The sequence below is a fragment of the Zalophus californianus genome, chromosome 4, assembly GCF_009762305.2.
Source record: "Zalophus californianus isolate mZalCal1 chromosome 4, mZalCal1.pri.v2, whole genome shotgun sequence".
Lineage (NCBI taxonomy): Eukaryota > Metazoa > Chordata > Mammalia > Carnivora > Otariidae > Zalophus > Zalophus californianus.
Genome location: NC_045598.1, coordinates 9,270,687 through 9,296,268, shown reverse-complemented (window position 1 = coordinate 9,296,268; position 25,582 = coordinate 9,270,687). Strand labels below are relative to the sequence as shown.

The 25,582-nt window shown below is 46.6% G+C and overlaps 1 protein-coding gene across 6 annotated transcripts in view; it reads right to left on the bottom strand.

The window, feature by feature from the left end:
- VPS13D (vacuolar protein sorting 13 homolog D) overlaps positions 1-25,582 on the bottom strand; it is a 243,972-nt gene that overhangs the window by 21,366 nt on the left and 197,024 nt on the right. For all 6 annotated transcript variants that reach the window (XM_027598088.2, XM_027598452.2, XM_027598171.2 and 3 more), the window contains one exon: positions 23,709-23,904. In XM_027598088.2, coding sequence (XP_027453889.2) covers positions 23,709-23,904 — 196 coding nt within the window. The remainder of the gene's footprint in view (positions 1-23,708; positions 23,905-25,582) is intronic.

The following is a 25,582-nucleotide window of genomic DNA, read 5'->3' as shown; positions in this document are numbered from 1 at the left end:
GAGGCCAAGGGAGCGGGGCGGGGTGGGGGGGTAGTCTAAGCCCTGACAACGGAGAAAGGCGGGGACTCGGTGACGACCCAGGAACCCCCAGAGCACAGGCATGCGGGGGCCCGTCAAAAAGTTACTGCCTCGGTGGCGTTCTCCCAGGGAGCCACTGGACAGCTGCCTGGTGGCCTTGGGGGACCGTGCACCATGCGCACTTTTCCAGCAGAGGAAAAGAGTGGGGCCTGGCACTCTGGGAGCTGCTCAGAGGCCCAGTCTCATCCGGTCTTGACACTCAGCGCTGACGCAGCTCAGAACCTCTGGCCAAGGTGACCGATTCTCTGAACTAGCTCAAATTCCAGGGAGAATGTTCTTCAAAGACTTTTTAATGTATGGCTTTCATGAGCTCAGTCCCAAGTTTTAGTCTCTTTTGACCTAGAAACAGAAAGGCATCCACCAATCACCCACTCCTCCTCATCTTCCTGCTGACCAGCTTGTTCTTGTTTGTCATCAAATTGAACCTGCGTGAGCTGAGCCTTCTCAGAAGCCAGGGCCACCTCTAGTCACATCTTGCCCCTCTACCAACAAGAGATGGCACTTTCTCTTTGAACTGTGTCAGACTGGCTCTGGCCCATCCTTCTGGTAGCCTCAAGAATATCTCGGATTTTTCAGGCAAAAGAAGAGATTTTTCTTGTTCTGGCTCTTGCCACAGTGGCTGGGTATAAAGCCAGAGCAGGAATAAGGCAAGGAGAACATCCACATGTCTGAGTGGGGCGTGGGTTCCGTGGTGTCCTTCCTCTTTGGACAGGAAGGAAGCAGGACACAAGCTAGCAGCTCCATGATACCCTTCAGGGCCTCTATAAAAGCTGCGTGTCTGCCTGGTGCCATGACGTTCAAGTCGGTGACAAAAGATTGTTCCTTATTTGGCGATAAGAAGGTCACACTGCCTTATAATTAAGTGCTGCCAGTGTGAACATGAATGGGACTGATTGCCATAGTCCCTCAACCCTTGGCAAACTGGTTTGTTTGGTCTGGACAGCAAACAACATTCCACACTACTGGATTTTTTTTCTCCCAGATCCCCTGTGGCCCCATCACCCCCCAAACCTTTTTTTTAAAAATTACAATCTGTTCTGCTGTCTCAAGTTACATTCTGTAAATAATAAGCAACACTGATGAAATGCAAAAAGCTGAAAATTTGTAAAGCAGAAAGATCTGCAGTGTGTCCCACATCTGTGTCACATTAAACACTGCACTCAACAGATCTGTGGATTCCTGTCTAATCAGCGCACGAGGGTGATGTGGGCCAGAAGGGCTCTTGTCCCACAGGCCACAGCAGGGTTGAGGGCCACTGGAGGCAGGCAAGGAGGGGCAGGGGCTGGTACCAGGAGGCGGGTGTGCCAAGCTCACAATGCAGACGACACATGGCTGTCGGCGGCCTGGGTTTGGGCACATGTGCGTTAGAGACGGCTGTGGTTAGGTCATGGGGGAACAAGCACTCGGACCCCTCCTCCATGGTCCTCAGTGCCGCTGAAGCTGGGCCCATGGCGGTTAACCTAAATAACATGTTTAAATGACAAAATGTCTCATTTGAAGGGGTTGGCTCCATATACATTAAAATGACTACAAAATAAAAATAGAACAGAAGGAAACCAATTAATGTCCATTTGGTAAAATGCTTAGAGCTACCAGGGATGATAGTTGTCATGCCAAGCAAAATCTGACCCCATCTTTATTTCTTAAGCATCTCTCTCTCTCTCTCTCTCTCTCTCTCTCTCTCACACACACACACACACACACACACACACACGCATAAGCACAGGCACTCATACTCCCATTTAAGAAAAACTGGCACAGCATGAGAGAGAAATTGGCATGTTTTAAACTTATGGCATCGTATTGAGTCCCTGAATGATTATAAGGCTCTGTGCTGGAAAAAAACAGATTCAGACTCAACAACAAGTCTTTACAGAGAGGAGCATAAAGAGCCTCTAAGGACACTCCGAGGAAAACCAGTGCCCTGCCGTCTCAAGCAGCTCGCTCACCTCCATATCGCCCCCATCACCATTCCATGAGAGACACCAACACGAACACGGCCGGGCTACCACGGTCCACGCTACGTCCCCACAGCTGCGTTTATTGTGCTGACTATACGGCAGGCTAATTTCACAACATTCTTATAGAAGTTTTCAAATTAGTATTCCATTTCATGGAGGAGAAAACTGTGCCTTAGAGAGATTATCAAGATTGCTCAAGGCCATTCAAGTTGGTAAGTGGCAAAGCCAAACTTGATCTTGGGTCTTTCTGATTCTCTTGGACTCAGTAAACTTATAATCTGCACGAGTGCTGATGAAAAAAAATTTTTTTAAAGATTTATTTATTTATTTATTTGAAAGAGAGAGAGAGAGTGCACATGAGAGGGGGGAGGGTCAGAGGGAGAAGCAGACTCCCTGCTGAGCAGGGAGCCCGACGCGGGACTCGATCCCGGGACTCCAGGATCATGACCTGAGCCGAAGGCAGCCGCTTAACCGACTGAGCCACCCAGGCGCCCGAAAATCTCTTTAGTAAATACTCTGACCCATCACTGTGTTGGGCGTCCTGGAGATCCTAGAGGGATACCAGGGAAGGCAGAAGCATGACCTCAGGTGGCTTATAGTCCAGTTGGGAAGGTAAGGCAGACATCCTTGAAATGGGTGGGGAAGAAACCTAGAAAATGCATCTGTGATGAGACGGCTAAGAGGTTTGGCACCACACAGACAGAGGGCACGAGAGGCTTCAAGCAGTGTCCTCCTGCCTACGGGCAGAGCAGACAACAAGGTACAGCACCAGTACTAATCTGCCAAGTTTTATAACAGGAACTAGTGCTAATCAAATACGGAGAAATCGGAGGAAACGAACAAGATAAAAGCTGGCTAACAGACCACACCACATACGATCCTAAAACATTTGATTGAAGTCTCATTCTCAATGTTAAAGCAACCGACTGAAGAACTATGAGCGGTGACAGCTCTCCTTTCATAAAGTGAAGGTGCAGACGTTAACTTACAGGGATTCATACAGTGACTAATCCAAATTTCATTAGTATTTGGAAGAAAGATATGTACTAATATGGATGAGAAATGGATTAAATGACAACTACTGGAAGGATCAGGCCAAGACAGGAGGAGAGGAGACAAAGCCAAACACTAAAAAGGGAGACAAACTCTGATCTCGAGGGCTATAGGAAGGGTTAAGGGGTGAGGAATATGCAAAGGGAATTCACAACACAAGAAATCCAAATGGCCAACGGAAGTAGGAAAAGATGCTTCCGCACTCCAGTTATCGAAGAAATGCACGCAGTAACATGGAAACATTCATTTCCTCAGATCAAGTTGGCGGGGACTTAAAAGAGTCACAATGCCTTGCTCTTAGTGTGGGATTTACTTCATAAAACTCTTGGCTGGAATTTGAACAGGTGAATAGCCAGGGCTGGCAGAGGGTTGGAGAAATGGGTCCTCTCAAGCACTGTGGGTGGGAGCACAAAATGTTTCAACTTCCTAGAAGGCAATGTGTCATGCATTTCAAATTAGGGAAGTGTATTATATGCAATTTAATGTTACATAAATGTTAAAAATGATGATTTACTTCTGGAATGGAAGGATGTTCCAGGGTCACGGTCGAGTGAACAAGGTCTGTGCTCCTGTTCGTGTAAAATCATATACACACACACGTGCATGCACACACACAGACATCCATGCACACAGAAACATCTGCCAGGGTGGCCACTATTGGCCTTTTGGGGATTATCAATGGCCAGTGCAATTGAGTTCTTTTTCCTTTCTTCTTTAAAATGGGAATGAGGGTACCTATCTTACTGGTTTGCTATGAGGAGGTAACTTGCACAAGGCCCTGGGAACAGTGTCTATGCACTGTAAGTGCTCATGTATCATTTGATTTTTTAACAATAGCCCACATTTGTACATATTTTTAAACTCAAACAACAAAACTATTCTTTTAGAAGATGGTTCAGGGTGCAGTGAGGCACAAACACCAAAACGTCTAAAGCACACTTAAAAAGCAAAGCATGAGAGAGTTCAAATTTCTATCACCACACGCCGTACACAGGCATGGGCTGGACACACACTGGAAAAGGAGTCGGAATGGCCAGGCTTCGTCTGGAATGGCTTTCTTCCCTTTTCTTCTCACAGCCTGGACAGCCTGAACGGCCCTGAGAGGCAAGTCAGGGACTGCACAGGGAGCACTCTAAGAATGGGTGGAAGCAAGAGCATGCTGCCTCCCAGCTTGCCCGAAAGTCCCAGTCTGCTAATACGGGGAGAGAGAACATCTGGAACTGGTTTTGAGGCTCTCCAGCTGCAGAGCCACTAGAGTGAAGTTCGGGTTTCACTGGAAATTGCATTTCAGGGGCTTATAGACTGTCCTTTCTGATTCTCATCAGGGTGAAGTACAACCTAGAAGACAAGCCGGCTCACAGACCAAATCAGTTTTGCTTTGAAATGTTCCCCTTTCCCCATCCCCCTTTGAAAGCAGAATTAATGGTCCAGGTGGTGAGAATTCAAAAAATGAAAGAAAAGGGCATGGGGTCATCCCAGGTGCATTTCTGTGCCTTCCTAAAAATCAGATGCAGGCCCTGGGTCAGAGTTGACACCAAACCTTCAGCGCGCCTTGTCCTCCTAGGAAACAAGAACCAACAAGACTGAACCCATTTGAATTGTCGGACGGGGGCTTGCCTCTACAGGACTAGGAAACATGTGGATTCAAAATGTGTTGGAGAGCTTGTTGGGAGCCAACAAGGCAGCAGGGAAAGATGCTAGATCCTTCAGACAGAGGGGACGGCAGAATAAAGTCCTCTCGGATCTGGTCCCGCCCACCCCACCATGAGCTTTCGGCAAGCGGCCTCCCCAGGCACCGGGACACAGGCCTGCGGGAAGCACAGGCCCATCAGCAGTCAGCACCAGCCTCTCTGCCTGAGCCTCATGCACCTCTGGGAAAAGCAGGTGCCTCTGGGAGTCTACCCAGAGCAGGGGTGATGGCACCTCTCCCTACTCTGCCAACGGCACACACAAAACCTCTCTTCTAGCCTCTCCTGCCAGCTGAGCGTTGGTTTCTCCCTCTGGACCTCGAAGTGGAGGCAGATCGGGAGAGCAGGCATGTGGCTTTCCAAAGACCAAACTCCTTGGGGTGGAGAGAAGCGGGCAGGCCTGGGACAACCCTGATGCAGACAAAGGAGGGTGAGTCACACATAAAGCAAGTGACTCTTCAGCTGCTTTTCATCGTCCCCCTTCCAGAGGGTCACTCAGATGCAAAACGCTCGGACCAGACTTCCTTCTGCATGGTACATAAAGCGTTGAAGCTTTCTAATACTCTGTCTTAAAATTTTTGCAGATAAGAATTTCTATAAATCCCAGTTAGTGGATCATCTGGCTACCTCATGGCATCTTCAATCATTGTTAAACCGAACAAAAACAATTTTAAAAAAGCAGAATTTCTTCCTACAATTTAACTGCTCACCACTCCCTTAGCATTTCTCTCCGCATACTTCAAAAGGTACAGCACAGCTCCTTGATGCCAAATGCATTAAAATATGTGACAAAGAGAACCTCCAAACAGGTGCCCATTAAGAGACCTCTAGTACCAAGGTCTGCTGAACTTTGGGTTTAGCAATCATTTTGTGGAGTCCACACCATAAGTTAGTTCCACCCAGGCTTTTGAAGCACCCTGACCATGGAGGCATGACCAAAGAGAATCCAATGACCTCAGGGTGGGCCAGGTGCTTCTCCTACCCCTAAAAGTATTTTTTTTTCCAGGCCCCATCGCACCAAAGTAAGCAGAAGCTATCCTTGGCCATGAAAAGGTTATAGCATGCTAAGCACATACTACTTGGACAGTCTCTTCCAAGGCTTCCTGTTCTGTGTAGCAGCTGGAGTTCCCAGGTGACCAGCGGGTGGAAACAGCTTTTGCTGGATGGCAGAGCAAAGATAAGGCGGAGCCAGGACGGATCAGCGCCATTGGTGAAACTGACGAATTCTGCATCAGAAAGCTGCAGTGGTTTCTCACTGGTGGTGGTGGGGTGCAGGGTGGCGGGGGGGAGGGAGGGCCTGGGACAGCTCCTGGACACAATGTTCAGTGACCAGGTTCCCCAGGCATGGACACTGGCAGGCGAGGGTCTCCCGTGGTCCTCTCACACTGTCTCGGGGTTAAGCTGGTAGGGGGGTAATGAATGTGATAAGCATCCTTCACACCACGAGATCCAAAGTTTATAGAAACTACCCCCCACACACAACTGCACTGGCATTTTCCCCCATATCTTCTGGGTCAGAGGCAGATACCCTATTCCCACACTCCATATTCATGGCCAAGAATCGAAAGGAAGTGGATCATGAGACCTGGTAAGAAGCCTCAGATTTATTTTTTTTAAAGATTTTATTTATTTATTTGAGAGAGAGAATGAGAGAGAGAGAGAGCACATGAGAGGGGATAGCATCAGAGGGAGAAGCAGACTCCCCGCCGAGCAGGGAGCCCGATGCGGGACTCGATCCCGGGACTCCAGGATCATGACCTGAGCCGAAGGCAGTCACTGAGCCACCCAGGCGCCCAGAAGCCTCAGATTTAAATCCATGAGGCCTTCTGATGGGAGAGAACAAGGGGTGATCCAAAAGGAGCAGAGAAGTTAGGATTCAAATTCTGGTTCCCTCTCACTACCTTTGCGATCTTAGACCAGTCACATAACCTCTCTGCGCCTCATGTTTCTCACCTGTAAAATGGGGAAAATAAAGCGCCCACCTCACTGGGTTGCTGTGAAAATGAAACAGTAATATACAAAAATAGAATGTTGAAAATAGTGTGTGGCACACATAAGCATTCAGTATCTGGAGCACCGTCAGCCGGGACACGGGTACCCACCTCCGATGCCTTGTCCCTTGCAGACAAGCTCTCTGGAAATGACAGGAATGTATGTCTTGCTGGACGGTGTGGACATAGGACATGTAGGCCCCCAGTCTGGCCAAAGGATGGACAGCTCTAAACTACACCCTTAACCCACTGTTCGCCTAGGGTCCTCGGAAGACAGACCGTGCTTTCCTCCTCGCTACTTACACCCGAAGCCGTGTCTGTCTCACATTTACTCTGTGCAGCGTTACCGTGAAAACCCAGGCATCTGCAGGCCTGGCTGTGGTGGTGCCCCATTTTCCCCCATGCCCTCCCTGGTGGCCTGCCTCTGACAGCCAGCGCCCTGGCCTAACAGGCCATCCCACGGGACAGCCTTCCACCTGCTCTGTGTCTGCATTTGGGCTCAGCTCTGCAAAGCCCGAGAGGTTGGCGACCACCAGCCTTCGAGGCGGCTGCATGGCAGGGAAGGGAAACAGAATCGTCCCGCATCTCAGCTGCTCGAGGAGCACGCTCGGCCACCGGCATCCAGCCACCACTGCCGAGACGGGTAGGTTTCCTGTGGTGTCAGCCCCACTTCCTGCGGCAACATTATACCGCAAACAGAGAGCTACTTTGAATAAAGCGCTCTGGTGTCCCGTTTCTGGCCATGGGGGGGAGGAGGTAGACTGCTTCACTTCTCCCGAGGGAAACCCTCTCTAGACAGCATTTCTTCCCTCCCCCTAGTCCTGAAAAGCTCTGCTTGGAGAAAAGAAGCGTGCTGGCTTTCCTTTGTGACCTCGGACGGGCAAGTTCTGAATGGCAGCCGGGTCTATTACACGTGGTGTGAGAGGGTTAAACAGGACAGCCGCCTCAGCTCCTTATAAACGTTTGCCCTGTGGACATGTACTCGTTGGCGGCAGTACAAGACTCGAGCTGTGTTACACGCCTTAACGATATGGTTCAACTGTCGGTCAGGCTTGGGCCTGGCACTGGGCCAGACCGCAATCAATGGGACACAGAACCTCCCCCTTTCAGATCATCACGAAGGCTCATATTATCTCCTTTTCGTCGTGCTGGTTAAATTTATGGAGCAGAACCCTGAAGCCGCATTCCTTGGCCTGGGCCGGCCCACGCGGCCCTCCTTCCCTTTGTTCGGTACTGTAAGCGAGCCGTGCTTTGGAGGACTGCAGGGTTGTTAGTTCAGGCACTGACTGTTTGCTCATGACTGAAATGAAAGAGTTCAGTGGAAGGGCAAAAGGACAGCCCAAGTGTAAAACCCCATCCCAGCAGGCCCTGGGCCCTACATATAGGCCCGGAGCTGCTCCTGGATGGACGACTGCACTTTGTTCTCATGAAAGCAAAACCTGCAGTCTGATTCCTGCTGAACCGTCTAGGAAATGGCAACCAGGCCTTCCGGGGGCACACCTCCAGGCGAACGCGTGAATTCGGGGGTACCGTGGGGGCAAGCCTGCCCTTCCCAGAGCCAAGACATTAAAAGGAGCCACAACCCACCGCCATCCTCCAGTCTTCCCAGGTCCCGCAGGGGATGGGACTGCAAACACTGACTAGTAGCTGGTCTTAGTTTGAATATTAATGCAGGAAAAAGTAAACTCATTTTCCAGTCCTTGGCTACAAGGCTGGGATGCACAGAAGGGAGGCAAGCACCGGGGATCCAGTGTCATGGAATCACACAGAAGGTCCCATGCATCAGACCTGCCAGGTCTGCCCACGTGTTCTGTCCTTGATCTTTAGCATCTCTGATTAGCATATAAAGGGTTGAACAGTCAACCCGATGGGCAGGCCTTCACTTCAGTTTTAGAGTTTAACCCAAAAGGACAGCACGCCTGGAACGGCTCCGGAAGGGTGCGTCTGCCGCTCACTCCAGATGATACCATCTGATGGCCAGAAAGGGGGTCATCCAGAGCTGAATCCAGGCTCTCCAAGGGATGAGCTGCGAATCCACGGTTCAGCAGGTGAACCAGCACGGTTTGTCGTCTATTATGTCTCAGTGGGCCCACCTCTGCATGAGGCTACTGGGAGTCTGGAATGATTATCAGAACTCTTCTAACCAAAGTCAAAGTGTAATAGAGCAAGAAGGAGTAAGAGGAACAGAGGGGTTGAAAAAAAAAACAAAAAAAAAACCCAAGCCAAAAACTAAACCAAAGACATGCTCAGAAGACCAGGTAGGAAAGCCTCTGAGGAGAGTCTCTGCTGGTCTTTTTTGGCCACTGTTGTGCAGTACAAGGCTAGGGCCCAAGTTTGTTTAGAAATAAAACCAAAAATCCCACACTAGCAACAACATGCACTTCTTCGACGGAGTCTAGCGAGGCCAGTGGTCTGCTCCGAATGAGGGCCACGTCCAACGTGAAGGTGAAAGTGGTGCCTCCTGATCGGAACTAACCATGTATTTATTTTGGAATGAACTGTACACACATTTTTATGTTTTCCTCAAAGGTTTCCTTATCCACTGTGCTGATGTTTTGAGATGAGCTAATGAGTCTGTCATTCCAAAGCCCAAAGCACCTTTTTTGGGTAGATAGGAAGTGTCATGGAATGAATAAATCACAGAAAATTGTCTCCAGCTCCTGAGAATCCCTGTTTATACGGCACTTCTTTCACTGGATACTATTTGTTCTGGGTTTGTAAGAAATATAGGTTAGAGAGAACTAGTTAGGTCAGGAAAGAGAAAGGGCAAGAAAAAGTTAGGTAGGCTAATTTAGGAAATTCTCCAGAAAAATGTGTAATCTATTCAATCTGTCTCTGGTTATTCACATACGAGTTCAGGGTTCAGTGAAGTCTTTAGTCATAGTAACACCTCGCCTCTCCCAGGGCAGTCTCCAGAGCACTTGCACACGCCCACATCACACAGGTTACAGCAATACTCACAGAGAAAGCCAGTTCCCACTGGGCGTCGGGTGCGTAACAGGTCTTCTGAAGGCTCACTGTGGTCCGTCGCGAGCCCAGATACATCAAGATTCCCTGATATATTAAAATCTGGAAAAGCTCACCACACACTGAGAATGAGACTCTCTTATGGACCGAGACAGACTGTGAGAGCTGACACACCGTGACCTGGATGCCCCCACTTCCTGTGGGACTTCATCTCAGGGTCACTTGGATGACTATATCTGGGGACATACAATCATACGTAACCAAAGAGGCCCTGCTCCAAAAATGCGGGAACGCGGTTGCTCAGAAGAAGGATGCAGAGCCGGCTCAGTAGACTCACTGCTGCACACACTTGTCTCCCGTGTGTTTTCCAGACCACCTTCTCCATACGCTCCGGGACACCGCTAACTACTCTAGCATCGTGGGTAGGGCTAAGAAGGACTAATTTGATACTGGTTTGGGAACCAAAAGGGAATATGTTTTGGAATTTGCTTTTTCATACCACGCACATCCGTTCTTGATGCAAAATGGCCTCTGTCAAGGGTTTTTGTTTTGTTTTTAAACACTGACTTCTTGGGCGTCAGCTCAAAGAAGCTACATCACATTCAAGTACCTCTACAATGACTGAGTATGTGGGAAGCAGTCTGTGTACGAGGGTTTGCCTGGATGCTGTGTGTCATGGAGGCTGTCCTCACACGCTGCCCGCGTGGGATCTAGATCGCCGCGTCTGGGGCCACTTTAGTTTTCCCAGGGGTGAAATCAGAGGGGGGGCTGAAGCAGTGACAGGGCAGGCACGGCCACAGATCCAACCCCTCAGGGGATTAGATGGAACCAACTTAAACGGTGCTAAGCCCAGCTGGGGTTCAGCCTAGGGCCAAGGGTTGCTCAGGAATATTTTAGGTACAACACCGCCTCAGATTAACCTATTGCCTTCTTATTTTTAGAAAATATTATCAAGCGTTCATATGTCCTGCCTGGGCTCCTTCTTCATCCCAATGCCTGGCTTCCTCCGTGATGGCGAAGCCAGCCCACTCCGTGCCATGCCTCAGAGAGTTATTCACCTCAGCCGGGCAGACAGGACCTGGCCGGGACGCCCCACACTCCCTCTGAAGTGGGGAGACTGACCTGGGGAGGGAAGAAAAGGCGGCTGGCACAAGACCACAAGGCAGGAGGATGTCAGGGCTGAAATCAGGGTTCTGGTCTCCCACGATTTATGACCCTGTCCTCTTGCCAAGGGGCCATGCTGCCTCCAATACCCAAAGGGAACATTCAGATAGGTTATTTTGATCTCAGAGACTCGAGTCAAGGAGGAACTGATCCTACACTGACAGATTAAAAGAACGTGAACTGCTGTCGCTTCGACACAATAAATCAGAATGATGTTCCATGCTACTCTGTCAGCACCACCACTGCATTTTGGGACTAAGAATAAAATCCCGTGACTCTTATCCCCAAACTGAAAAAAACAACAAAAACCTGTGGTATAGTAGGATTCAGTGAAAGTTTAAAAAAAAAAAAAAAACAACAAACCTGTCGCTGGAGCACTTTGTACATCTCATACGGTCTGTAGGCGTCTAGGTCCCACATGAATTGCGAAGCCCGGACGCCACTCCCCCGCGAACCACCTCCCTCGCCCTCGACACCCTGGATCTCCCAGGAAGAGCAAAGGCAACAGGAGCTACATTTCCGGAAATAGGACAAATGGGAAGGTGAAGTCTGAAATGAACATTTATAATCTAGACGAAGCTCATTTTCAAAGGCTCAGAGCTTTGCAATAACCCCAAGTTCTCTCTCCCTTTCCTTACACGGAAGCCACGAGATAAAGGGTGCACAATGAAAGTGACGCTTCAAAGAGCCCATCGCATCTACCCAGAAATGAAAGAAAGAGTTTTTCCTTTTAAACTCCAGCCCTGACCCTGAGAGCACTTTTTTGCTTGTTTAACAGACATAGGGGACCCCGACCTACGCGATAACATTGCTGGAAGGCGGTCCTGGAGGGACTCACACAGATAAGCCCGCAATAGTTCCAACGGTCCCACTGAAGGGGGATCTGATTCTACAATTCGAAACCCTTCCGCAATACTCAACAGTGGACTGTCATGCGTCTGGAAAATATAACTGTTTTTGAGGAATGCTTTCCAAACCACGTAATGCTTTTAAAGCTGTTTATCAAAAAAGCTGGATGAGCAACAGTGGCCTGGAACCGTCTGTCAGCTGTCACAGGGTCGCATGCCCCGTCCCAATTTCCGTAAGCACTCCATCATTCCCGGTCGTCCTAGCCTCGTCAGACAACAGATGCCAATGTTTGGAGACATTTGCTACATAACTTTTACCCGACAAACCTGGCTCCAGGACAGATTTCCATGTCATGTGGGGCTTCTGGCTGAACTCTGCTCGAACCCAGAGGCATATCATTTACAGCAGACACTAACAATAGTTTGGGATCACCTGCTCTTCACAAGTGGGTTCAGAGCGAGTTCGTGGCCTCTGCACACCTTTTTCAAAGGGGTTCTCATACACAAAGGCTGAGAGCCCAGGTAAGTTCTCCCACACAGCAACTGCAACCCCGTGACTAGCACCAATGTGTGGGCCTGACTGTAACTGTCTAGTCTGTGTGAAGAAAGAGAAAAGGAGGGACAGAAACCCAACACAGCATGTGAACTTGGCATTGTAGACTAGAGCCAAGTGGTCAGCGTGTTTTCAGAGACAGGGTGTAAATGAGCAGTGAAGACATAATCCCCGTTTCACTTATGCTCAATTCGTATTCAGAAAGACTTTGGACCCCAACGCCATCTCTCGAGCCCTAACTACACGCCCCACGGCAGGCTAAGTGCTTTACGTCCAATGTGCCATCTAATCCACATGAGCACCCATGGAGGCGGGCATTGCTGTCCGCACTCCACAGGAGCGAGAGGACTCTCACCTCAGAGACAGGCAGGGACAGACTTGCTCCAGGCCACAGCTGACAAACAGCAGTGCCATGACTCAGATCCAGGGCTGTCTGCCTCCCACAGGCCCTCTGGCCTTGTTTTATAGATGTGGGGACCAAAGAGTGTTGCGGGAACCCCGTCCTGATTCCTGCAAACACTTGGTTTCTTTTTACACTGGCTACCACAGTGCCACTTCCCATTTCTTCTCCAGAACTGGGGAAGAGCTGTGATTTTATGTTCTTTCCACATCTCTTTCTGAAACGAGCGCTTCTCTTTGAAGAAAGACCTCTTGCCCTTGGAGTGTCAAGATAAGAAAACTTTCAGCAACTTCCCTTGGAAACTACAAAACACCCATCAGCACCCAGGATCTAAGTACAGTCGCTCACCAGCTGCCGGCCCCTCTGAATAGCTTTTATGGTTCCATGAGGGGTGGTGACAGGGCCATGTCACTACCGTGGGGTGTGCTATTTCTTTCATGTCCCTGGGATCTGACAAGAGCCTTCTACAACCTGTTTTCTTTACAACACACAGAATGAGAGATTAAAGGCCAAGACCAGACTTAAAACTGGAGTTGGGAGTAGCAACGACTTCTCACCAGACCCATTCTAAACCTTCCTGGGAAGGAAGGGCCACTGACTGCCCAACCAGATGCTATTTATAAGTTGCTGTGGTGATTAAATGGGATAATACATGTAAAGTCCCTAGAACAAGGCCTGCATCAGGCCAGAAATCGTCAGCAATAATGTTATTATTTAATTTCTTACTACCACCAAACTTAAAGAATGTTTTAGCGAAATAACGGATATGGATTTCAGTAAAACCACATTAATTTGGAACTACTGGTTGGATGTGAGGGGAAAGGACATCAAGAAAGGATGAATGAATTAGTGAAAAGTCCAAGTTATAAGGCTTCTGATTAAATATGACAGATTTAGTCCAGAGACGTCTCTAAAGCAAAAGCAAAGGGATATAAATGGCACAAATCCAAAAGGATAAAGAGAAGGTGTCAACAATATTTTAGAAGCTGAAAAGCAGATGGACATGTGGTGTTGAAATGTAAGCCTGAGGGAGTGGGAGCCACAGAGCAGTAAGCTAATTAGTACGGTAAAACCCACCAAATTTCAGAAAGATGGGGCACCAAGGAAGCTCTGACGGCCTGAGACAAAAAGGGAGGAACAGGGAGGTGAGGATGTTGGGGTGGTGAGTCGAACAGGAAGATGGGTTAACAGCCTAAGCAGCAGCTAGATGTGCAGGTCCCTTTCTCATCCCCTTCAGAACAGAAGGGCAGAGGCAGCAGGCCCCGGCTACCCCTCCCTGGGAAGGCCCCAGGCCCTGCAGAGGGCTCCCGCGCTGCTCACCAGGGCCTCCGCTTTAAAGGAGAGCAGAACAGACAGTCAAGAATCACCAACCACCTGAGAACTGTCTCTGTTCATGAAAGAAAAAGACCAAAACAAACCAATGGAAGAAACTCAAAACTGAGTACCAGGGCACTGGCTCTAGAGTGTTCTACAAAGCAGTCAGTCCAGACAGGAGCAGAAGGCACCCGGGGGGAAGAACCTGCAAGAAGAATCCTAACACTGATAAACTGCTTCATACATTTTTAGACACAAAGAGAAGAGTTTGTGGATAAGTTAGTAACAGGCAGATAGAAAAAAACTTTTTTAAGGACTTACTAAACTTGGAGTAAAAAAAGCTGAAAGTAAGAGTTTGAAGATTAAATGGGAATATTCATGTAGCAAACGAAGCAAACAACAATAATCAAGGCAGTTACTAACTCCAGGGAGAAAAAAAAGAAGCCAAAAAGGAAACATAGTAACCTAGTAGCTTCACTGGGAATGCTGTTGACATAGTCCTAATAATGTAAAAACTGAATACTGATTTACCCAGAAAGGGCAATATAACTATACTGAAAAAGAAGGGGAGGGACTAGGAAGTCAAACGATAGCGAGAAATAGCACTTTTTTTTTTTTTTTTTAAAGAAACAGAGAGGCAAATACCTCCAAATCAAAGAAACAGCCAAAAGTGTTGAAAGTGGTTGCCTCGGGGAGCAGGAATCAGAGGTAGGGAAGAGTGGGGCAGGAGACTGCTGGTTTTTATTTTCAGACATGTTGAAAAGTCTTTGACCTTTAAAAGTATGGACACATATTTACTTTGACAAAATACAATTTAATTTGAAAAGAAAAAAAATTTGTTATAGTGAGATAATTATGGTCAAAATCATAGCTTTTTAAAACCACTGTTCTTATTAATGCAGAAATTAAATAATATTTAGTAAACACATATAAGGTAGGAAGAGTAGAGATCATTTAAGAGTTCTGAAAGAGCAGTGACGGACCTGTTAATAAAGTTGGAAAAACCGCCAAGCCTCCCCAATATACAGCACCACAACACAAATGCAATGCTGTGGTTTCCAAGAACAAACAGTAAATCACGTCGCTAATAAAGGGGTACTTCAAGAAAGCTATAGGAAAACTTGCTTTAATAAGCACGTGAGACCAATTTAAGAATATTAACGCACTAACAACTTGGTGATTCTCAATAATCTGGAAGATTCTTCAAAGTGTTTAATTATTTAAATAAGCATGTAAATATTTACTATTTAAATATCCTCAGTATTTAAATATTCAAATACTGAGATTTTTAAATATTCAATATATCAGCACTGAATACCTATGATACGCCTAGAACATAGTAGGAGGTCAATACTTCACCAATTAATGCATTTCTGATGTCAATTTGCCTATACTTGAACCAGTGTGTTCACTAAGCAACCGGATCGGAGTATCACACGTTTAGAATTAGCTAAACTGAATTAATGGGACCCCTCAACAATTCAAACAAAAACATAAAAACTCACAGAGGCTCTCATAACTTTTCACGAGGGATATGAGAAACACTCGCACATGGTAATCTAGCCTTTAATGCCTTAGGAGGTGGGCAGGTGCGAGTTATGACCGCCCCAATTGTGCTGCTAGGGTAGATCAGGAAAGTCTAGAGAACAGATGAGCTTTGCCCTCTGTCCATCCTGGCAGAACTCAGGGAGGTTCCATTGGATCCAACCAGTCCTAACCCACTAGGGTTAGCCAGGATTCCTCCCATCCTCCTCATGATGAGAAGCCAGTTCGGCTCTGACTCTCCTCTGAAGTTTCCTGCAGTCCCCGGGACTTTATGGTGCCACTTGGGTCGCCCCTGGCATCACCTATGTTTGAAGTACGTTGAGGGAAAATCTACTAGGAGCTGCCTCTGGTGTTAACGCAAAACTGCCTCATAAAAACTGCTTTCCACAAAGAGTTCAAAGGAGCTTATCCAAATACTGTAGGCTTGTCCTGCTCCACCAGCTTTGCTAGGGGAGAAAGCTGAGGTTTTGCCAAGTAAACTCTGACCTAGATATACCTTCTCCGTTTCCTGAAAGAGCTCGGCCAGTGCTAGCAGGAGCAAGGCGCCTTCGATAAGATGGACCCTGAGCTTTGAAGTAATGTGCTCCTCACTCCCCATGCTGCTGTAGTTAAAATTTATTGGGATGGTAGGTTAGGGTGAAGGACTAAATTAGGTAAATTATTGTGAGAGGTCTTTCTGGTACGTAATAAAATCTTTCCAATGGTTACCTCAGGAAACCCCGTAAAAGTCAGGAGCAAACCAGGAGGGCTGACAACTGTCGGCAGGAAGCCAAGGTGAAGCATCCTATCACGGGGGCTCCTGCAGTCTAATCCACATTAATCCACCGCTGCCAATAGGTGCTATTTACCCGAAGGACGATGGATCATCACCACATTTTCACACAGAGCATCCTGTCAAGGAAATTAACCAGGTACAGGCATTTGTTGACTAGCGGCATATTCCTGGAGTCACAGAAGGTACGAGGAGTGGCCCTGTTTTACATCTCTGCAAATCTTTAAGTTTTGCTTAACAAAAAACAGCTGCATTCTCTTATCTGCGTCTACAGTCAATCACTGTGTGCAATATCACACGCTGTGTGGCTTCTGGAAAACGCCACCGTACACTCATTAGAGAATATTATTATAACAGTGGTTATTTAGCTATCTACCTATGTATGAATTCATATATAAATATATAAAAATAGGTTTGACCTCATGGATCCTGGGAAAGGTTGGGGTTCCCTAGGGGTCCTTAAGCCATATTTTGAGAGCCTCTGTTCTAAAAGGACCCACATGGACAAATTTTGCGCTAATGAGAAATCAGTTTCCTCTATGTATCCAAGTAAATCCACTAAGGATATAGACCAGTAACACTGTTAACTCGATTTGAGTTATATAAGCCCGATGTAAGAAAACTGTTTCTTTTAGATTATGCTGTGATTAAAATGTTTTACAAATTCAATCTTATTTCTCCCCATTGGACAAGTTAGTGAGAAACTTAGCAAGAATCTGTCTTTGAGAAGTGGTCTGGCAAAAGAGACTAAATAAAGGTATGGGGGCAAGGAGACTCTGGGTTCATTACAACCCCCAAACTTACCTTTCCTTCCCCCAAGGATTACAAGCTTTCCCTTGTAAAACAACACTACAGTCTTCATTCAGTCCCCTGCTAGCCCACTGGTCCCCTATGTACCTCACAATTACCTCACACCCTAAAGCTTTCTGGGAGCAGGGGATCTGAACTCAAACCTGGATCCTCTCTTTAAGGGGGATTCCAATTACATCCTGGGCAAAAAGGGACGACTCGTAAGGGAAAACCATTAGAGACGTAGGGTAGTCATCAAAACCTAAAAATAAGTGAACTTAACGCCTTTGCAGAGGAATTCCAGAAACAGGAGATGGCTTTTCATTCTTTTCTAACGCACGAAATACAAATTTTTCTCAGGAAGAAATATGCTGTTCTGTTTCTCTTGAAGTTCAAAACAAAAATCTCCAACGCAGTCATTCTGGAGTTTTACGAATCAAGTCACCAAACAAGGAAAGGACCCAACATGTACAATGGCTGGGTTGATTATTTAATTTTCAAATGGAAGAAACCAAAATTTGAAAGCACTTAGACTTTTCCATTCTATCTTCTTTGAGCAAAGACCTGCTGGTTGAGATACAAGGACTGTACTTAAAAGATGTACGTGCATAAATTCAGTTTATTTTTACTTTTGGAAACAGGATTGTGCTGTTCCCATGAAGCCAGTCATCTCTGCATGCCAAAAATGGCAAAAAATAGAACTCTCCTTTCTAGAAACGATTATAATGTACCATGACCAAAAAAGTGTTTTTTTTTTTTCCTTAACAGATAATCTTGCATAAAAATGAGTCATGGGATTTCAGAAATGGAAAGACTCTTCTCAAATATGTGTGTGCAAGTTTCCATTTATTTTTTTTAGCAACAGATCTGAGCTTTCCATAGGTTATGTTATAACGAGAGTGGCATCGTTTGGAGCCTCTGAGTGAAAGGAAAGTATGGTGTTTACAGTCTAGCAAGAGGGAAGAAGTCGGTCTTGGAAAAAATAAGAGCTCTCTGCTTGTGTTCTGTGAGAGGAATTTTAACTTATAAGGCATGAAAGATGTTTCTAAACAATGTCTTATCCTGTGACTTCATCAGCTCAATTTCAGACCCCAGCGAGACAGCCTATGTTGTGACACGGCTCTGAATGTTGTTTCTTCTGCGGGGGTTGCTCAGAAAGAGTGAGAAAATGATCCATCCACCTTGGGGCATTCTCTGGAAGGGCCTGGTATGGCAAGATTAGGAAGTGCGAATATATGGCTCTCCACCACATACATACCCGAGGGTGAGCAGGAGATAGGTCAAGCGGCCGCTCTCTACCCAATGTGCCATTCCGGGACAGGAGAGCAGAGGTGTGGACAGTCCCTTCCCTTTGGATGGATACAGCAATCCTTTTTCAGTGCCACTGAAATCAATTTCCTTCCCACGACAAAGCTGGCATGCAATGCAGGCAATGCACTGGCTGCCCCAGGCAGCAGACAGCTAGCAAGCCAACAGACAGGTTCACCCAAAGGCCAGAAACCGAGCCTCAGTGTCAAATCGGTACTAGGCTCTGGCTTTTCACTCGTGTTCACATACCTGTCTTTACATCAATGCTATGAGGGTCTACAGGACTCATCTGGAAAGCATGTCTTGTGGCTCTTAGATGAATATGAGGAGGAAGCTACAGGATAACCTGGTGTATCCTTCTGAAGGGCTCATTTTACTTGGTAGCATTTATTAAAAACATTATCTTATTAAAACAAATATGGGATAAAAGGTAAAATTCATTTACAGTTTTCAGATAAAACAGAAACCTTCCAAGCAATATTGGACTTGCTCCTGCCCCCGGATGCAGGGGAGGTCAGTCCACTCTCCTCTGCTGTAGGTGGAACACTGGTGGGAAAAACTGATGGCACTGGCATATCCTAACAAACATTTTAATTTTTATTAAGATTTTTACCTCTGAAAGTTCCCCGAAGGCTCCATTCAAACCAGTTCGGCTTAATGTGTTATGTATAAAACCAAGAAGAGCAAATGGCTGCTTTCAGGGCAGAATCATTACAAGGAGTATTTCCAAGCTGGAATGAAAGACTAGTGAAAGCATTTCCTAAATTCCCTTTGTGGACTTTTTTCCGACCTGTCCAATCCGACTGCATTCAGGCTCTGGTGACCCAAGAGGGTCTTTCCCTTCTGTCTTGGACAGTCATCAGTACAATGCAAACACTATAACAAAAAGGACTTTTCCTTAAGAAAATCCGCTTCACTTTCACATCCAGGAGGCCATTAATAGAAAGTGTCTTGAACGAATTCTGGGTGGTGTCTTGGGGAGTGTTTGTACTGAAAAAGTCAAATATGCCCACCATAAATCTTTTCCATGACATCAACCAAAAGGTTACTTGAAAGCCCTCAGAGCAACTGGAATTTACATCTACGTGCACAATACAGGGGTCCTGGGATTCCAGAGCATTATCAAAGTCCTGATGGCTATATTCTTAAGCACTGATCTATCATTATCCTTCAAATTCCCCGTTCCTCCTTATCTAACTTAAATAATGAGATAAGCTCCAACACTCCTGAGCTTTGCTAAATTAGTTTAAATATTTCAAGTTCTGCCAGCTCCCACTTCTCTCCCCATTTTGGGTCTTGACTAAAAAGGTGAAGAAATATTTTGGAGGAAACCTCAGGGCCCAGCTTCCTAAGTCTTCATCTGCTACTTTCCTAAAATGTCATGTAACTCAAAGCCTACAACAGATGGTATTTAGAGAAATAAACAAGCAAATAAATAGCCCAGAGTCCAATACTCCCCCTTTCAACGTTATTTTTGCCTTCTGTTGGGCAATGGCTGCCCCTGGGTCTCTGTGGCTTTCTACCCATCCAAGTATCTTTTCAAATACTACCATCGAATACCACCACACATGCAGGAGCTGGGCAGGCAGCCCAGCGGGTGCCCTGCTTTGGCCTGGCCTGTTTGAAGGGTGGCGGGCTGTTCGGCGTGGCTTCCATGGACCACAAGTGTGGCCGCCAGCTGTGCCATTTTCATGAACTTTACTTGGGAACAGACAAATGTGGCCCTATACACGTAGACTAGAAGATGCAACCTGAGCCAGCACAACGTTGCCTTGGAAAAGGCTTCTTATTTCGGTTCCAAACCACACATACTTGCACAGTTAACGAATGCAGCAGGGGATACTGGTCTACAACATTCATGCGGAGGCCAAAGGCTCTGCTGTCCTCCGCCCTCTTCACCCCTCACCCCCACCTGCCTTCCCAAGAACTATCAGATGGCATGGCAATTTCAGGGGAAAGTTAGGTGACTGTCCTTTCGGAATGCCTGCACACTCCACCAAAGAGAGGAACTTGGAAGTATTTTAATCTAAAGGAACTCAAGGAGGGGGCTCCCTATAAATAAAATCATGTTCAAATAAACATGAAAAGGAGCCAATATTTCCTGTAAGGCCACTTTTCAGATGGATTACTGGAACGAATATTCTTTCACAGTTTTATGGCTTACTTTGCTATCATCTGCTTAAAATTTGAGTCATTTAAAACATAGATGCTAAGATCTAAGCCTTCACTTGGAAGAAATAGTACAAAGGAAGCAGAAAGTCTCGTTCCAAGAGGAGACTCAGAGGCAGAACTCTTGGACTCCTGGGTTCTATTCCTGGCTCGGTCCCTGGGCTCAGGTCAGCCTTCGGTCAGAATCTCACTTCTAATCCCTTCAAATCATTTGTTAGTCCCTGTTGTCTAAACAGTGGGGAAAAACCCTGAGTAACACCCCTGGATCCTGTTCAATCAACTGGGATGACTGGAGATGGTCATAACTCACTTCCAAGAAACCAGGGTGATTTATCCCTTGGTAGAACTAGTATGTTCCTAAGAGATCACAGTGTCATCAGAACAAACCCTCAAAGCACCGAAACATTTCTCCACCTGCAAGAATCTCTGTGCTCCTCTAATGTGACTTTCAAAAATAGGATCGTCCAGCATTTTATAGTTCCTTATAGCATCCACATTAAAATAACCCTGGTTGGGCTTCAGACCTCTGAGAGAGGGAATAAACAGACAGGTATATTTATCCCCAATTTATAGATGGAAAAACTGAGGCTCAAGGAGGTGAGGAGACTTAAGCTAAGAGGGGGGTTGGGACCCAGACCTGCTGTTTTCCAGCCCAAGTGTTCTTTTCTAACACATGGATGCTCATTAATAACCTACTTTGGGACCCAGACAAGTGGACGGAGGGAAACTGGTCAAAGCGCGTCAGAAGAAGCTGTAATGTCTTTTCAGTGCAATAAAGGGTAAAGGCCAAATCTCTTCGAGGCTCCCAATTAGACAGCCCAGCACATGCCCCACTCCCCTCTGGCAACTTTGGCCACGGCTCTCCCACCAGTGGCTCCTCTGAGAACAGAGAGGGGATGCAGAAGCTTACTTGCCCCTCACTGAAGCTCCCAGGTCCCCAGGCCAATGACTACCTGGCTGCTTCTCACTTACCACTGCAGCTTTTGTTTCTAGGAGCGAAGGGCTACAAAAAGAGCTACCTCGGGGAATTTGCAGCTAGACTTCAGTTAGAATGTCTGATGACTGTTTGTTTTCAGGCAAGCTGCCTAGCCTCTCTAGACCCTTTTATCTGGAATGTGATTCTCTCTTCCTTTCACCTGGCCAACCCCCACCATATGCTCCAGGCTTCATCCTAACTAGCACTTCCCAGGGGGCTCCGTGGCGCAATGGATAGCACGTTGGACTTCGGAACAGCACTTCCCTTGAAAAGCCTTTCTTGACCCCAAGGACCACAGGTTAGCCAACCTCCTTCTCCCCTTTGCCTTCTCCAATTACATGGTCTCACAGCACCCTGTAAATCTCCTGTGTCATTTATCACAATTTTAGCAAGTAATTATTACTCTGATTATTTGTTTTATGTTTGCGTCCCCACCGGACCAGGAGAAGAGCAGGGCCCTCTTTCTGCTAGATTCCCAACCCCGAGTCCTTAGAAAATTTTCAATCAATATTTACTGACTAGAAATGACTGACTGACAGGTATACTCCTGGTGACACGAGTGGAACCTGCTATATCAGTGCAGGACAGCCCGTGAAACTGCAAGGATATCCTGCTTTCTGTGGCAACCATTTTGTGCCTTTCTTATGCTCCTAAAAAGAAGGCAAAACTTTACCAAGATTTCCAAACTGATACTGTAGAAAATTCAAGTCATTTCTTTCTGGTCAATATCACTGAAGTTCCTAACACAAGATGATATTTTAAAAATTAAACACATATACTTCAGACCCCTTTTGAAACAAATCACTCAATCCCTTGGCCACTCTGGGATTTTACAAATAAGGAGGCTTCTTTCGGGATTCTTAGGGGTCTCCTGCTTTACTCACGCGTCATTAGGTCTTATTGTCGTAACAAAATAGTGGAGGTGGACTTCTGGGGCTTCCAGCAGACACAGAAAAACTTAACTGGAAATACTTTTGAAGCTTCCCTACTGCCCCTCCCCCCAACTTCATAAATGCTTCAAAATATACTCAAGGATTGTTTCAGCTCTGTATCTGAGAATAGAATGTAACTTAACTAAAGTAAACTCTACAGATCCTTTTTTAAAAAGCAGCTGCTTCCAGATGGAAGACATTCTGGCAGAACATATTACATGGTCCCAGTCTACAATCTTAAGCATTTCCCCTGCAGTAATGTGTCATCAGTAAGGTTTCCTGGTGACAGACACATGGATTCATTTTTAATTGGGGACGATTTCACTTCAAATCCTATTCGAGGGAGCAATAGGGTGTGGACAAGGCCCAGACCCTAGACATCCTAAAAGGGGACGCTAATTCCCTCGGGGAATATCTCTTAACCAGGGAGCAGCAAAATCCTTCTGGGCTTAAGTGGCGTCCAGCTTGGCTGGGAACTGTAACATTCATTATACCCTTTGTTGATAAGATCCCCAATTAGTCACTCTGAAAAAGGAAGGCTCAAATAGGCTATTAACACAAAGAGCTATGTTAAAGTAGTTGGATTCTGTGGGCTGCAGAGCCACATGGGCTGCCCCCGATTTCCCTTCTCAGCTGGTATCAAGACAAGATGGCAGGCAGAACTGCCAACCTGCCTAGGGAATCGCTTCATGAATCTGGGGGACTGGCCCGCACGTCCAAGTGGAAGGAGAACTAAGAAAGGACAGACTCACGTGGTGAACTGCAACTGCAGGGGTTCTACAACATGCCATGGCGCCTAGGAGTCAGACACAGCCTGCAGCCTGATAGCTTTCTTAATGGGCATGTGGGGGGGGGTCTAGTTAGTTTGGTGATTTGTAAGGGTGTAATCCTATTTCTGACCCCTCTAATGAAGAAAAACAACATTTTATATATAAATGAATTATAGACGTAGATAAAGATAGGCAGATACAGATCTGGAAGAATTCATGCCAGATTTTTGTGCCTTATTTTCATGTATTTATATTAGGCAGGTCAGAAATTTTAGATACATGTATTCAAGTTTTAAAAAACGGCATCATTAAGGCAGAAAGTATACGATTAAACACATCAGCATAGATCAGGAGAGGCAGCAGACCTGGGCTGGAAATTGCAAAAGTGACTCTCCCCACCCCCCCTCCCCCACCCGCAATGACCACTGACCTGGGGCCACTGAGCGTGGCTGTGTCTCTCACTGCCTGGGCTGTTTCTGATGCAAAATCCAGGGCACCTGCCACTGGCTTGGTTACAGTGCCAACAAGCCCTTTCCCAAGGCCAGATATGAAACCGCTGACACCCCCTTCTGTTTTCACTCCTTCCACTGTTGAGGTGATCACACTGGTCAATCCACCAATGATACCTAGCAAAAGAGACAAGGGCTGTTGTAACCTGGCTGAGGACAAAAGCAAAAGCATTTAAAGCCGAACCCCATTAATTCCATGCACCTGGCAAGGTAACTTAGGGGCATTCTGTCAACCTCTTGATAGGCTACAGGAGGGCCAACTCTAGTTGGGGAACCAGCAGACTCAGACTTGCCCACTAAGTTTAGAGTCCGAGAATATATATTACACGTTAGTCTGAAGTGAAGTGTGTCCCAGTTTTAAAAAAAAAACAAAGACCACCTAAGAGGTTAACAGTGGCTACTTTCTAGTTCCTGAGTGTGGGAAGCACATGGGCCATCAGGAGACTATGCAGACAGTAGGACTAATCAACAGACTAGCACATAGTGGCCCTTGGGGAAAGTTGGGGCCCCATAAAATATAACACAGAGAAAACTAAATACAGATCCTCAGTTTTCCAAGAACACTGTGTGACTGGCCACCACCACCAGACATTTGAAATGGGGTAAAAGCTACTGCACACTTTGCTGAAATCAGGTTTAGGCAATCAGAGTAAGTCATGAGGCCTTGATGAAAGGCACCCCCCCCCCCCCAAAAGAAGCTGCCAAAACGCCAAAACCAGCCTGGACTCTCCATGGAGTCTCTTCAAAAGACCATGCTAGGTCACAAAGACATTACAAACGTTTTGAAAGCTGACAGCAATGACCTTAAAGAGCGTCAGAAGTGGCGAGAAGCTGGCAGAGGCTGGAGAGGACACAGGCATTACAGGGAAGAAGTGGGGCCCCGTACAGGGAGCGTTTCCAGGATGTGTGCCAGGGACACTCACAGGATGTTTACCCTTTGACGGTGGGGGCATGAGGAAGCTCTCTAGACTCTTCATCTCTAGTGAGACAAATCGGTAAAGGAAATTCCTTGGGTGAGAACACACTAACAATCCACGTTTCTTTTGGATTCTGGGTCCATTTGCTCCAGTGAGGCCACAGCCCTCTCCCAACCTTTTGAACCAAGTTCACGGAGAGACAGACATTACTGAGCCTGGTGCAAGTGGGGCCTGCAGAGAAAACTGGGCAGGACTCCCCATTTTTAAACCAAGAAGACTGAATGGATTCTGGTTCTTGTTATCCCCGAAGAATTTTTTCACTTCAGGCTACCGCTCTCATGCCATCCAGAGCTTCATGCATCCTCCTCGGATGAGGTTACCTGTTCCTGGAGATGCTGCATGGATTGTTATGAATGGTCCTCGGTTGGAAGGGATTTTGCAACCAACCTTGAACCATCATCCATTTTCTCAGCATACTCTTGTGTCCATTCAAAAAGTGAGGACAGCTAGGCTTTCTCTCCATATTCCAAAGATGTGAGACAAACGAAGGCAATTATACACAGCAAAGCATTTTGTATTCATTAAAAAAAAACTAACAAAACAGTCCCTTCCAGTCCCAAGCACTATCATTACAGTTACTAGAAAGAATTATTAAATCTTTAACCCCAAATGGCTGCCCAACTATCAACTTTTTGAGTCCCTAAACAGATTGATTTCAGCCAAATTTTACTCCTAGCTTGATGTCTCCTTTGGGGCTGCTCCCTTTCCAGTAGGGCAGGCTTAGGAAAAGTAAAGGCATTTTGATCCAAACCTCACCATTAGGAAAACTGATAAAAAAATTCTGTCCTAAACACTGTGTCCTAAGCATGAAGAGAAAG